This window comes from Gracilinanus agilis, chromosome 2 (assembly GCF_016433145.1).
Source record: "Gracilinanus agilis isolate LMUSP501 chromosome 2, AgileGrace, whole genome shotgun sequence".
Lineage (NCBI taxonomy): Eukaryota > Metazoa > Chordata > Mammalia > Didelphimorphia > Didelphidae > Gracilinanus > Gracilinanus agilis.
Genome location: NC_058131.1, coordinates 637,135,306 through 637,149,546, shown reverse-complemented (window position 1 = coordinate 637,149,546; position 14,241 = coordinate 637,135,306). Strand labels below are relative to the sequence as shown.

Sequence of the window (14,241 nt, the reverse complement as noted above, 5' to 3'; positions counted from 1 at the left end):
TTATTAAGTATATCTTCATAGATAATGGTAGCAATCAGTTCTCAGTAAAAGCAATCACCTAATTCAAATATTTCAGTATTTTTGCACCCCATCAGATCTAACTTGGGACACGCTAAGTGGAAGCTAGAATGAGAAGGGTAGAAAATATTTTAACTTGATCAAGAACCTGAAGCAGATATTAATATTCTACACTATAGAAAACAAGTTTAGGCTTTGTGAGAACTGTCAATACAAAAATCAGGAGGAAAGTTAGAAAATGATAGGAAGATAGGTTTAGAACCGGAAACAATCTTACATGTTCTAATCAAAACTTATTTTATAAATGAGGAAACTGAGGCTAAGATTAAAAGACTTGCCTAAGGTCATCCAGTGAGTAAGGGAAAGAGGTGTGGAGGGAGAGTCAGGAATTGTCTCTTGCTCTGTAACCTTCTCCAGCAATCTAAATTCTACCTGCCAGAAATTCCTTTTCCCTTCACAATCTCCTCCCAAAGTCGATATATCTTGTTTTTTCTAAAACACGAAGGTTCTTAAAATGGGTTCACTTAGCAAATGAGCCACAGTGTCAACCTCAGAGGCTCTGAATTCCCCCAACGATAGTTCTTAAGTCCCCTCTTAGAGAAGTATCTAGGTGGCAGGGGTCATCTTGGAGTCAGGGGGTTGAGTTTGAAAATTGCTCTACATTTAATAGTGTTTTGACCCTGGCAAGTCACTTAATCCCTCCTGGCCTCGTTAACCCAACTATGAAATAGGGATAATATCACCTTTCTTCCAAGATTGATGCTTCACTGTGAAATGCTGTTTATGGCATGGATTCCCAATGATAAAGCCAGGTGGATTGCTCCACCCCTGGCCTAAGTACTCTAGGCTAAACATTTCTCTTTGATCCTTTGCCCAGGTTGTCCCATGTCTAAAATGACCTCTTTCCAAACTTCTGCCTCAGAATCTCTTGGTTTCTGCCCAAGTTCGGGTTAAATGCCACTTTTTACAAGGCCTTCTTAATTCCTCACCTTCATATATCTATTTCTATCTATACCTATTTATATATCTATATCTATATACCTATATATATCTATACCTATCTATATCTATATAGTTTATATAGTTGGTTTTCCCTATTCAGCAAAGGAGAAGGAGGTTTTTAAGTTCTGGGAAAGTTTGCGTTTCTATTTCCAGCGTCTGACATAGCTTCTAGTCCACAGCTGAGGCTTAATAAAGCTTGGTGGAACGAACTAATGAAGCAGGAAAGAAGGGGATGTGAAGAACTGGATAGAAATGCGCATGTCCTTTCCTTTTGGTTCCTTCCCCTGCTTCGTTCCCTCAGCTTTTTCTGTGGGGGAAAAAAAAAAATGGGCGGCCCGGGTTGTACGCATGCGTAGCTTGTAGCCGACCCTTCTGGGTCACGTGATCTATTCGCTGGCTGAGTATCCGGAAGTGGCCCTTTCGTTTGCGAACTTTGCCCGGTCTGAAACACGTGCCCCTGATAGGGAAGTTCCTCAGGCCCCCAGTCAGTTCGGTTCGGTCCGAGTTCTGGGTGGGGGTGGGGCCGTCCCGGCCCAGCCAGGGCGGGAAGGGAACGGTTGGCGCGGGAGGCAGAGGTGGCATCAGCCTGAAGGGCCTGAGGGCTGCATGGAGCCTGGGGTTGAGGACGGCGGGGAGGTTCCCCGTTTGGTGGCCTCTTCCTCCTGGGAGGCTCCTCGATGGGGCTTGACCCAGAGCCTTCGCCTGATTAACGCTGGCCAGGAAGGCCCTGATGGTGGCGGCGGAGACGGCAGGGATGAGGAGGTGCTGGGGCCGCCGGCTCCGGGGTAGGTGAAGGGACGCGAAGGTCGGGAACGGGGATCTCTTCCTTGCTTTCCTGAAGCCCCGGCTGGGGTGGGAGAGCTTGCAGGCTGAGGGAAGAGAGGGCTGGCTCCAAGAGCCTTTCTCCGAAGCCGGACCCTAGAGAAGGCGGTGGGAGAGGAGCGTGTGCCCCAGGTGTATATGTGGACAGGTGTGTGCACGGGCACATTAGGTCATGTATGTGGATTTGTGTATAGATGCACATGCATACATATTTAGGTTCACGCAGAAAGGCATGTACACGGGAAGGTGTGAGTGCATTTGAAAATGAACTGAATATGTAGAAAGCATATCAAATCACTCTCTGAAGTAGGTGGTGCAGTTATTGCTAATTTCATTTTCCAGGTAAAGACAGGCATAGACATATCTTCAAGTCCCAGCTCAAATCTTTTCTTACCCCTTAATGTCAGTATTCTTTCTCTGTTGATTATCTCCAACTTAGCCTGTATATAGCTTGTATGTATAGAATTGTTCGCATTAGATTGTGAATTTCTCGAGAACAAGAACTTTTTTTACAGGATGCACTTAATAGATATTTATTGACTCACTTTATATCCTAAGTTCTAAGAACAGTGCCTGGTGCAGAATATATGATTACTACATTGTTATTGACTAGCTGATTAGACAGCTAATAATGTAGGAATAGGAATTGGGACCCAGCTCTCCTTTGACATCAGATTCATTATTCTTTCCAGATACATATGTGTGTATACAGGCTTGTGTATGTTATGTATTGTATAAATATATTTGCATAACAAATACATTATATTGTATTTTATATCTGTTTGTGTGTGAGTAGATGAATAGATATTTCTGTGTTTGTACATAGTGCCACTTAACCTCTTTGGTTTGCTCATCAGCAAAATAATGGGGTTGGATATGTAGACTATTGGATATAGTACTACACATAGAATTTGGAATCAGGAAGACTTGCATCCAAATCCTACCTTGTTCAATCATTGGCAACTGATTTACCTTCACTGAACCTCAAATTCCTAAATTGTAAAATGAAGATAACAATACTTTTGGTATCTACTTCTAAGGTCATTGGACTCATAGGAGATAATAGGTACAAAACACTTTGCAGACTTTAAAGATACATTTATTTCAATAAAGAGGTCCCTTCCAGTTTAAATACTATGATCCCATACACATGTGCGCAGAGGGGATTCGGTAACCTAGTATCGTTTTCATAATACCAATAGCTCACATTTTTATTGAGCTTTACAGCATGCAAAGTGTCTCAAAAGAAGAAGGTAGCATACTATAAAAGAATACTATTTGTCAGACGACTTAGGTTCATGACTCAGCTCTGCTTCTTTTTTCACCTTTATGACCTGGGGAAGTCATTTTATGTTTTCATAGTGTTTTTTTTCATAGTTTCATGTTTTACTAGCATGATATTGTGTAGAAGAGCAGTAAGTTCAAAACTCTGTTTTGTCTGTATGACCAGCCAGATCACCTAGCCTCCCAATGTTTCAGTACAATGGGTTCATTTTAACTAATGTCTGTAATACTTTAAAAAACAAAAAAACAAACCTTACCTTTTGCCTTAGTATTGGTTCCAAGGCAGAAGAGCGGTAAGGGCTAGGCAATGGGGGTTAAGTGATTTGCCCAGGGTTACACAGCTAGGAAGTGTCTGAGGTCAGATTTGAACAACCAAGACCTCCAGTCTCTAGGCCTGGCTCTCAAACCACTGAGCCACCTAGCTGCCCCCAAATGTCTGTAATACTTATCTGAGGGATGTGGAGTTCAGATGAGATACTGTATGTGAAATGCTCTTAAACCTTTTCTTGATATATATGTCAGCTGTTTTATTATACTTATTAATATTTAATCATTTCTAAAGTGAGGGGAGTAGATATGATGATCTATTCAGCTCAAAATCTTGTGATGTTATAAACTCTGTAACATAGGGCAAGTATTAGCCCCATTTTACTAATGGGGTTCAAATTGATTAAAATGATTTGCCCAGTGTCAAGTAGTAAGTGGTAGAGTCAGGACTCAATTTCCTTCTTTCCCCTATGCTTGCTATGAATAATATTTTTCTACAGTTGTTACATGCTCTATCTGAATGTTTTACTCCTAATTCAGTAAAAAAACAAAAATGAAAAACTTGTCTTTTTACTTCTTTCAGAAATAGTACCTTGAAGGTATTTCTAAATTCTCAGTGGTTATTGACTTTTCCTCTAATTATGCTTATTTTACAGGTGAGGAAATTGTCCAAAATAGGTTGTGACCATTTCCTAAGGGAAGGGTGTATGTGTGTATGTATGGCTACTTGCTTAGTTTCCAAAAAGCAACTTTTTCTTTCTTTCTTAGAATTGAAAAAAGATCTTTAAAAGTCTTCTTACTTTTTTTTTTTTCACATTTTTCTATTGCTTCTTACCAAGAAAAAAAGAAAGGCAAAGGGGAAAAAAAAAGAATGGAGAATACAGAAAGTTAGAAGGATGATATCCCAGAAAAGCTAGTAGTTTGTCAACCTGCACTGGCAGTATAGAATTCAGTTTGTGGGCATAACTTGGTGTTAAAAACTCAAAAGTTATAATATCCAATAATGGCTCATACTGTTAACTAAATATACATTGACAATCATTTTTCAGTGAGGATCTTGTTCTCTTGAAGAGGAAAGTGGACAATGAAGATGAAAGTTTCTGCTTCCTATACCTGAAGTGTAATCCTCACAGATGTGAAGAAATAGTTTCACTCAGGATTTTAAGTGAAGCGAGGAATATGGAAGTGTATGCCAGAGAGGAATATTGTGGAACCAGTAGAGGAGAGAATGTTTGTACTATCCAGAATAACAGGTTTGTGTCTTTAAAATTCGAATTTTTCTAAATCTTTTGCTTATATTTTAATTATCCCAGATCTTTGACTAATCAGTGACCCTTGAATCAGTATTCAATTCATTATTCAAATGTTTATTGAGAAAGTACACAATGATCCTGTTGAGGTTACAAAGGCATACCAAAAACCAGCATTTTAGAGATTAAAAGGGATCTTAGATTTTTTTATTCCTACCTCCAACCTCCAGCCTGATAGAGCTCGGAGCTCTAGAGATCACATTTAGCTAGAAACATTGTCCAGAGCAGGGTTCAGGTCTCCCAACCTTAACTCTAATGCTCTTTGTACTTCACCATACTGCCTCCAATTTTCAAATGGGTTATATAGTCCAAAAGCTTTTTTGCAAGTTGGTTATTTAGAACTTCAAATGACTTTTACCATATAAACAAAATCAGATGTGTTGGTTAAGTTTTCATGCTCCCTACAAAAGCCTATATATAGCTCAAAATGCCCCTGAATAATAGTATTTTATTTTCCCATTTTTAATGTGGGAAAATGTATACTGGGATGTTTGACAAATTTTGAAGTTGGAAATACTTGGTCTTTAGTCCCTTCTAGGTAATGGAAGTTTTTTTTTTTCCCTTTTCTCTCTCCAAACAGGGGCAGACAGGCTGCTTCTCTCTCCACTTGAGTAATTTCACTCTTGCTCTTTTCCTTCTTTGTTCATGCCTCTTTTTTTATAAAGGGAAACAGAGACCTTCCTGCTGTGACAGATAAGTAATATAAAGAGTCAGAAGCAGGACATTCTTGCCATTATTACTAACTACATGTAAGGAATGTTTGTCCATTGGATATTTCTTTTGGTCCCAGCTCTTTAGAAATATAAGATCTAATAGGAGAATTAAGATGGCTACATAAATAAATAACACAAAGTACTAGACACCGATCTATGAAAGATCTATAATTCCCTTTCTATATTTCTTCCTCCACTAACACAAACTAGAGCTTCTCCAATCCACAAGCATGAAGTGCCTACTATGTGCCCAGTGCTAGGAATACAAAGAAAGTAAAAAATAGTCTTTGTCCTTCCAGAGCGTGAATTCTGAGGGAAATTCAACAAAAAATATTTGTGTCTTTTGACTACACACACACACACACACACACACACACACACACACTCGCAATGGAAGACAATCCCAGGGAAGGCACCACAGGGGTAGACACACACACACACACACACACACACACACACACTCAAACGCAATGGAAGGCAATCCCAGGGAAGGCACCACAGGGGTAGAAGCCTCTTAGAGAAAGAGGTATTTTAAGCTTAGGCAGGGAATCTAGGAGGCTGAATTGAGGAGTGAGAACATTGTAGGCATGAGAAACCAAGCAGTGAAAAGGTAAGAGAGAGGAAAGGAAAAAGGTATAGAGTTCTTGCTTTGTACGAGGTACTATGCTAATCTTTTTAAAAATATTATTCCATTTTGAACTATACAACAATACCCTGGGAGGTTGGTTAAAACAGCCCATTTTACAGTTAGAGAAACAGAGGTAAACTGGTAAAGTGACTGGCTTAGGGACACAGCTAATAAATACTTGAGATGAGATTTGAACTCAGATCCTCTAGATACTGGGCCTAATCTCTATCCCCTGGAACAGCTAAGTGGAAAATGGAGTTTCTTTCATGTTTAAAGACCAGTAAGTAGGTCGATATAGCTGGGTTGTGTGTGAAGAAAGCTAGAAAAGGGGGTCTATTCAGGATGTGGAAAGCCTGGAACACTGTTATTAGAGTTCATTGAACTAGAAATTTGGAAGCACATGAGAAAATTATTCAGCTATTCATATCAAGCCAGAGAACCAAACTCAGCAAGGCCAGTGAGAGAAATAAATGCCCCATATATAACAATATTCACAACAATGTTTTTTAGCAAAACACTTAAAACAACTGTTAGACATTGACTGAACAAATTGGTTTATTCATGTTATTATTTTACCAGAAGGAATGATGAATATGAATAATTCAGAGAAACATGAAACCTGTATGTACAATGAAGAAATCAAAACCAGGAGAACAGTTTATACCAGGGGTTGGCAACGAATGGCTCTCGAGCCATATCTGGCTCCACCTCCTGACCAGCCAGTTGGGGCAGAGCCCCAGGATGTGCCCCAGGGGGCCCTTCAGCCCCCACCCCATATTCCAGCGCCTTCTGCCTCCATCCTTCTTCTTCTGCAGGCGTTTATGGCTCTCACACCAAAAAGGTTGCCGACCATTGGTTTATACAATGACTGTGATAATGTAAATTAAGATAGCATTAAAAGCCAGTGGAGTTTAGATCATGACCATTTCTGGTTCCAGAGGGCTGATGTTTCTTTTGGTAAATGTAGAATGTACTTGGTTAGTCCCAATTATAGAATCATGTGGTTTGCCTAACTTTTTTGAGTAGTTAACTATGGCAGGAGATAGGGGAGTTACTAGGAAATGATTACAGCATAAAAATAAAATGGCTCAAAACACAGTTAAAAAAAAAAGAAAATAGATGTCAGACCAAGGAATTTGAATTTTGTGGGCTTGGTTTAGTAGGCATTGGGGAATTGTTAAACATTTTGGGGGTAGGGAGTGACTTGTGGCAGTTTTTGTCATATGGATTGGAAGGAGAGATAATGGATTTGAAGCTGCATTTTTTGACTTAGAAGTCAGTGAAAGGAAGATTTACTGATTCTTTCCTTGTTCTTCCACCATTTTGAATCTGGTGGCAGAGTGCTGGAAAATAGTGCCCATATTTCTTTAAATGTTGGTTCATTAATATTTAATTTTGAAATATAAGACATTAAAAAGTGATGATGCATGGAATAAAAAATTATTATTTCTTCTTTTTTTTTTAGTGAAAATGAGATTACTTTGTATAAGAAATATCTAAAATTAGAATGTTCCACAGACTCTTGTAAAATTAAGGTAAGGCATTTCATTAATAGTCTTTTAAAGGTTTAATTTTAACTTTTAAAGTTACTTCAGTATTTTACTTTTTTCATTTTGGTATATTGACTAGAACAGTGATGGGAAAACTTTTTAAAGGGGGGGGCCAAGGGAAAGGAAATGCTAATCTGTCAGTCTGTTTCTAAGGCAACTCTTTCGAAGTTTCATTGTATTGTATCCTACTCATTGTATTCGTCAGATTAGGAATAATGTTGAGTGGCTGGATAGAACATTTCTGGGGGCCCTGTCTGGCCCACAGGCTGTAGTTTGCCCTTCACTGGACTAGAACATTGGGAATAAAGACAGAAAAAATCTGAATTCTGCCTTGGATGCTAGGCAGATCACTTAATCTCTTTTAGCCTCAGTTTCCTTATCTGTAAAGTGAAAATAATACCTAACTCATGATATATGTGTAAAGCACTTCATAAACCTTAAAGTTAAAAAATAAATATTAGCACTTATCATTAGCTATCATAATTGAATTTAGTTTTATTCAATTTTCATTTGAAACCATAAAAATTTAAGTTTTTCCCTAAAATTCTCAAAATTTTTTTGCATATATTTTATAGCTGCTAGTATATATATATATATATATATATATGATATTTTTACTTTTGTGACTAGTCATATATGTTTTTTTTTTAAACCCTTAACTTCTGCTGTGTATTGACTTATAGGTGGAAGATTGGTAAGGGTAGGCAATGGGGGTCAAGTGACTTGCCCAGGGTTACACAGCTGGGAAGTGTCTGAGGCCAGATTTGAACCTAGGACCTCCTGTCTCTAGGCCTGGCTCTCAATCCACTGAGCTACCCAGCTGCCCTAGTCATATATGTTTTAAAGGGTACTGGAAGTAATAAAATATGCTTTTTCCTTTGTATCCTTGGAATTCTCTGATTATGAGTGATTCTTAAGAAAAAATTAACATGGCTGGATAGGATTCACTGCAGGACAACAAAACATTCAGGGGGTGAGAGCTGCTTTATTCAGATACAGCAAGAAGATTAGGATGAGTCAGCCTGGAAAGTTCATATAATACTTTATGAATCAAGTGGATACCAACTTTTTCACCAAATCCTATGAGGTTTCCTATTAAGCTTGAGAGAGTTGAGGACAAGTGAAAGGAATTACTATTTAAAATACCTGGTATTCAACTTTATGTAACTTGTTACCTACAAAAGTGCTATTGATTGAAATGATTAGAATCAGTTTAGAACAGAGGTTCTTAACCTGATTTTCATGAAATTGTTTTTAAAATCATTTTGGTAACTATAGTTTGGTATAATTAGTTTCCTTTGTAATTATATGTATTTTATTACATTCCATTAAAAGAACTATTCTAAGAAGGGGTCCATTGGTTTTACCATACTTCTGGAGAGGTCCATTACAAAAATGGCTAAGAAACCTGCCATGTTCGGAATAATTGATGAATAACATTCACAGTTAATGGAAACCAAAATGCCTGAGATACTAAGGTATCTCTAATCTTTGTGAGGTTAAAAGACAACTTCGTCTTGTGAAAGGATAACCTTTAACAATTTGCTTTGTGTTACTCTCTAAGCCAAAATACTGAGCTAAATGGGTTGTGTGTCTGACCCACTTATAGCAGTTAATAGTGTTAAAACATTGTATCTTAAAATGACTAATGTGGAAAAATATTTATATGATTGCACAAGTAAAATCTGTATTAGGTTGCTTTTTTCTCAAGAAAGGAGAGTGGGAAAGAGGGAAGGTGAAAAGTAGGGAGATAATTCGGTATTACAAATTTTAAAGAAAATGAATATTAAAAAATTGGGGAAAAATAAATTTAAAAAGTGTCCTTAACATCCTAGAATCTCACTGATATGTTGCTGGAAGGTTCTCTGCAATTGACTCAACTTAAAAGAACCCTTTTAAGAATTTTCATAGATAAACTCCTTGGGGAATAACACAGTGGCAAGTTCCAGAGTATCAGAGATGGAATAAATAAGAACTGTAATTTATTTTAAAATAATCAAAAATTAACACCAAAAGGAAAATTTTATTCTTGAAGTGTTACCATGTAGACATTATTTTAGACATATTTAAAAATGTATAACTATCTCATTCTAATTTTCTGAAAAACTTTTTTTTAACAGCTACTTTCTTTTGGTGATAAACAAAATATATTTGTGAGTAAAATTATAGTACAAGTAAGGACAGTTTCTGCAAATTCTTCAACAAGTTTTCCTGCTCTAGGATCAAGGATAGATCTAGACAGGGTTCAAACCATGATGGAATCCATGGGATCAAAATTATCACCAGGTGCTCAACAACTGATGAACATGGTTCGATTTCAACAGCGAGTAAGTCATCATGCTGTATGATATTAGGAAACTATTTAGAAATTAATGGAAAATTACATGAAACGTTTGGTCTTAATAAAAAAAAATTCAGTGACTCTAGGAATCTTTGTATATTTTCCCTTTTTCCATTGATTTAGCAGTTGCTTTTTAGGGAATTTTAAAAAAGCATATACATTGCCTGCTTTTAGAATGTTTCCTCTAGATCTTAACTTTTCAATGAACTACTCATTTTAATGGATTAAAATTGTAATTTTAAAGACTAGACTTTACTATGATTCCCTATAGATAGAAGATGCTTTAGGGACTTGGGCTTTTTAAGTTCAGTCATTAGGTTTGTTTTTTCTCTTCCTTGGAGCAACCCTTGATAAATGTTCTATAATAAAGAATCTGTCTTTTTTCTCCCTGGAATTCATTGCCTAGTTATTATGTTTAAAGTTATTCTCTTATTTTTTTTAAAAAGGCATTCTTATAGATCAAATAGAAGAATACATGGCAAATATACCAATTTAGTATTTTGTTCCTTATATCAAAAAGATAGTTTATAGGTCTGTATCCCAAAGAGATTAAAAAAAAAAAAAGAAAAAGGACCTACTTATAGAAAATATTTATTATAGCTCTTTTTGTGGTAGTAAAGAATTGGAAATTGAGACACTGTCCATCAATTGGGGAATGGCTGCACAAGTTGTGGTATATGATACTTATGGAATACAATGATGCTATAAGAAATGATGAGCAGGATGACTTCAGAAAAGTTTGGAAAGACTTACTTGAAACTGATACATAGAGAAATGAGCAGAACCAGAAGAACATTGTAGATGGTGACAACAATATTGCTTCATGAACAATTGGGAATGACTTATTCTCAGCAATGTAGTGATCCAAGACAATCCCAGAGACTCATGATGAAAAATGCCATCTTATCTCTGAGAAAGAACTGGTGAATTCTGAGTGCTTACCGAAATGTACTGTATTTCATTTCCTTCTTTTTTTTTTTTTAATTTGAGACCTCTTCCACCAAAAGATTGATCTGGAAAAATGTTTTATATGATTATGCAAAGAATCTATATCAGATTGCTTACCATCTCAGGGTGGGAAAAAGGGTCAGGAAAAGGAGAGAATTTGGAACTCAAAATTAAAAAAAATTAGTGTTAAAAATTATTTATACACATAAGGGGGAAAATATTTAAAAAATAAAATAATGATACATAAAAAAATTAAATTTCTTCTAAACTAAAAAAATAAAAATGACATAATAGGTAAAAAAAGATAGTTTGAAGAAGTAGTTGGTCATATACAGCTCACACTTGTTACAATCATATATTGCAATAATAATAGCACAGATATAAAATTACTATGATAATCACATTTTAAGGTTGGTTATCATAAATCTATTCCTGTGAGGTCTTGCAGTTATGCAAAAAATAATTATGAGCTTTGCAACTTTCCAGAGGAAGACAAGAGAGCTTGCTTAAATGTAGTCATGACTAACTTTTTATAATTGAGTAGTTAATAGGACCATAGTAGAACTAGAAAGGACCTTAGCTCATTTAGTCCAAACTTTTTTTAAGAAAGAAGAAACAGATTCAAGGGGGTACATTTATTAAGGCCACATAGGGAAATGCCTTTAGAGTGACTCATTCAAATAAAAATTACTATGCTGATGGAATTATTTAATATTGTAAAACTGTAAAAGTAAACATTTTGGCACTTTTGCTAAGCATACTATTCTCTTTTAAAATATATTTCTTTACATATGTATTTTCCTATTAGAATTGTATTCCTTTTGGAGAACAACTTCAGTGTATCTTGGGAAAGAAAGACCCAGCTGTTTTTGGAGATGAACATATGCTTGATGGATTGCACAAGTCAACAACTTCAGGAGTATTAGATAAGTCATCCACTCCATCTTTTTCTTGTAAGTTTGGATTGACATCTGGAGCGGTCACAGAAGATATAAAAGCTTACATGGACAAAAACACAGAACTTTCTGCTAGAGGAAATATAGGAAATATTCAGTATCCTGAAGAGAATAAAACTATACAACAAAATAAGATTCTTCCTGAAAATGATCTTAAATTTTTAATATCCTCTTGGTTGCAAAAGAAAGCAAATGATAACTCAAATACACCTAGTTCTGAGCTGCTTCCTTTCCTTCAAAACCTGTGTAGTCAAGTAAACCATCTCCGAGTAGGAGATAAGAATAAGCCTCAGGGAAACAATACAAAGCCAAATGAAAGTGTTGTAAGCATTGGGTAAGTCTTATAACATGATAGTTTTGGGAATGGTGACTGGAGAGAACCTAACTTTTGTCAGTTGTTTTCTGTGTCACATATTCTGGTTCAAGTTTTTTAGTAGTACTATTTGTATTAACAAGGTTCACTTTTGAATATTGCTTTTTACAAATGTATATATTTTTATGCTAGAATATTCCCTGTCTTCATATTATATAGTCTAGTGATGTTACATTTAAAGTTATCCAATTCAATTACCCCAAAATGATAATTTTTTAATGCTGTCTAAGATATACAGATGCCTCAGCTTGGCTCTGGGTGGGACTACCAGAGAGATATAAAAATATTTTTAAAGCTGGGAGTTCAGTTTTCATCTGAATTTCAAAATTCAAAAGTAACCTGGGAGATTTTTTTTTTAATGGCTGGAATTTACTGGGTATGTGTTTAAATCTAAAAATTGAGAGTTTTTCCTGGTCAGATTTAATTTATGAGCATTTATTGAGTACTTAAAATGTTCACCACATTGCTGGGTAGTAGAGAAACAAAGAAATGAAAAATAGTATCTTTTCAAGAACCTTATTTTCTTACTTGGTTCGATATAACATGTAATCAAAAAAGTAAGTGGAAGACATTTTGAGCAGGGAGAGATCACTCCCATCTAGGTGGTCAGAAAAGGATTCAAGTAGGAGGTGGCACCTGAGCTGATACTTGGAAGATAAAATTCTAAGAGGTGCATTTAGAAGTGGGAGGGGACATTCTGTATGCAGAGGTACTTGGAGGACAAAGACGGAATGCCCATCTACCTCTGCAATGTTGGAGAGGTACCATAAGAAATAGCAGTTAGGCCAGTTTGGTTAGAATATAGTGGTTGTGATGGGGAATAACAGATATAGTCTGAAAGATAAGACTGGAGTTAAAACAAGGGCTCTAAATGCTAAGTTGAGGACTTTGTTTTATCCTGTAAGGAATAAGGAGCCACTAAGAATATTTTAAATGGGGGCCACACTCCCAGTCTTGAGCTTTATAGGAAAAGGTTTTGATAGCTATATAGATGATAGATTAGAAAGGGGAGAGACTTAAAAACCAGGAACCAATAAGGAAGTTACTGAACTAGTTCAGGAAAGAGGATGAGGGTGTGAACAAGGTAGCCATATGAGTGAAGAGAAGGATGTGGCATGATATGGAAGATGAGCCAGAACTAGCTAGAACAGGTAGCTGAATGAATTTTCTGGTATGTGATTTCCATTTTGGACATGTTGAATTGCCTGTGACACAATGAGGTGGGAGACGTAGCAAAAACTGGGCATGGGAGGAATGGAGTTTAGGAGAGGTGAGGAATTGATTCAAGAATATGTTATGTTGGCTGAACTGGGTGAAACTAGAAAATGATAACTTATTCTATTATTTACAGAGTGGAACAGCAGCCTGTTTGTTCCTACTTGGAAAAGATAATTTCTAAAAATATGGAACTGATGGAGAAGAAACTTATGGACTACATTGACCAGCGTATGTACAAATTACAAGAGCACATAGATAATAAAGTTGTTCTATTAATGGACTTGCTGCAAAATTCCAATTCCACATCTACTCGGGTGACGCAAGAACATTATGATTCTGGAGAGAGACTCTCAAATGGAGAGAGATAACTACTTAATACTGTTATGAGCAACAGATGTCTGCTAGACACATGCACACATACCCCAAACTTCCAAAAGGTTTGGAGGGAAATTTTCAGTCTGATAGCCTTCCAAGGGTTATTTTCTGGTTAATGTAGAACAACCTCAGTGTTTGATATTTTATTGCACTTGTTACTGTAATTCTCAGTATTGCACACTAAAAGTTAACCTGATAGTGTCATAAAATATTTTTTACTAGCAATATTTTTCACTCTTATAAGATCTTACTTCTATGGCTTTATTACTTAAAAAGATGCTGTTTTAAAAGAGCCACTTTTAGAATTCTAATTCAGCTCAACAAAATTAACTGTGATCTCATATACCCTTTTAAAGAGAGCAACTTTTTTTCTATTTATATAAATGATGACCTTAATTATTTTGTAATTTTTAAAGTTATGAAAAAGTGCTTTAAA

The 14,241-nt window shown here is 36.2% G+C and overlaps 1 protein-coding gene across 1 annotated transcript; it reads left to right on the top strand.

The window, feature by feature from the left end:
• The first annotated feature begins 1,626 nt into the window (after window positions 1–1,626).
• C2H10orf88 (chromosome 2 C10orf88 homolog) lies at window positions 1,627–14,185 on the top strand. Its single transcript, XM_044662614.1, has 6 exons — window positions 1,627–1,805; window positions 4,443–4,646; window positions 7,510–7,579; window positions 9,715–9,921; window positions 11,692–12,173; window positions 13,564–14,185. Exons 1-6 carry the CDS (start codon window positions 1,627–1,629, stop codon window positions 13,796–13,798), a joined length of 1,377 nt encoding a protein of 458 aa, XP_044518549.1. The 3' UTR covers window positions 13,799–14,185.
• Window positions 14,186–14,241: the final 56 nt, after the last annotated feature.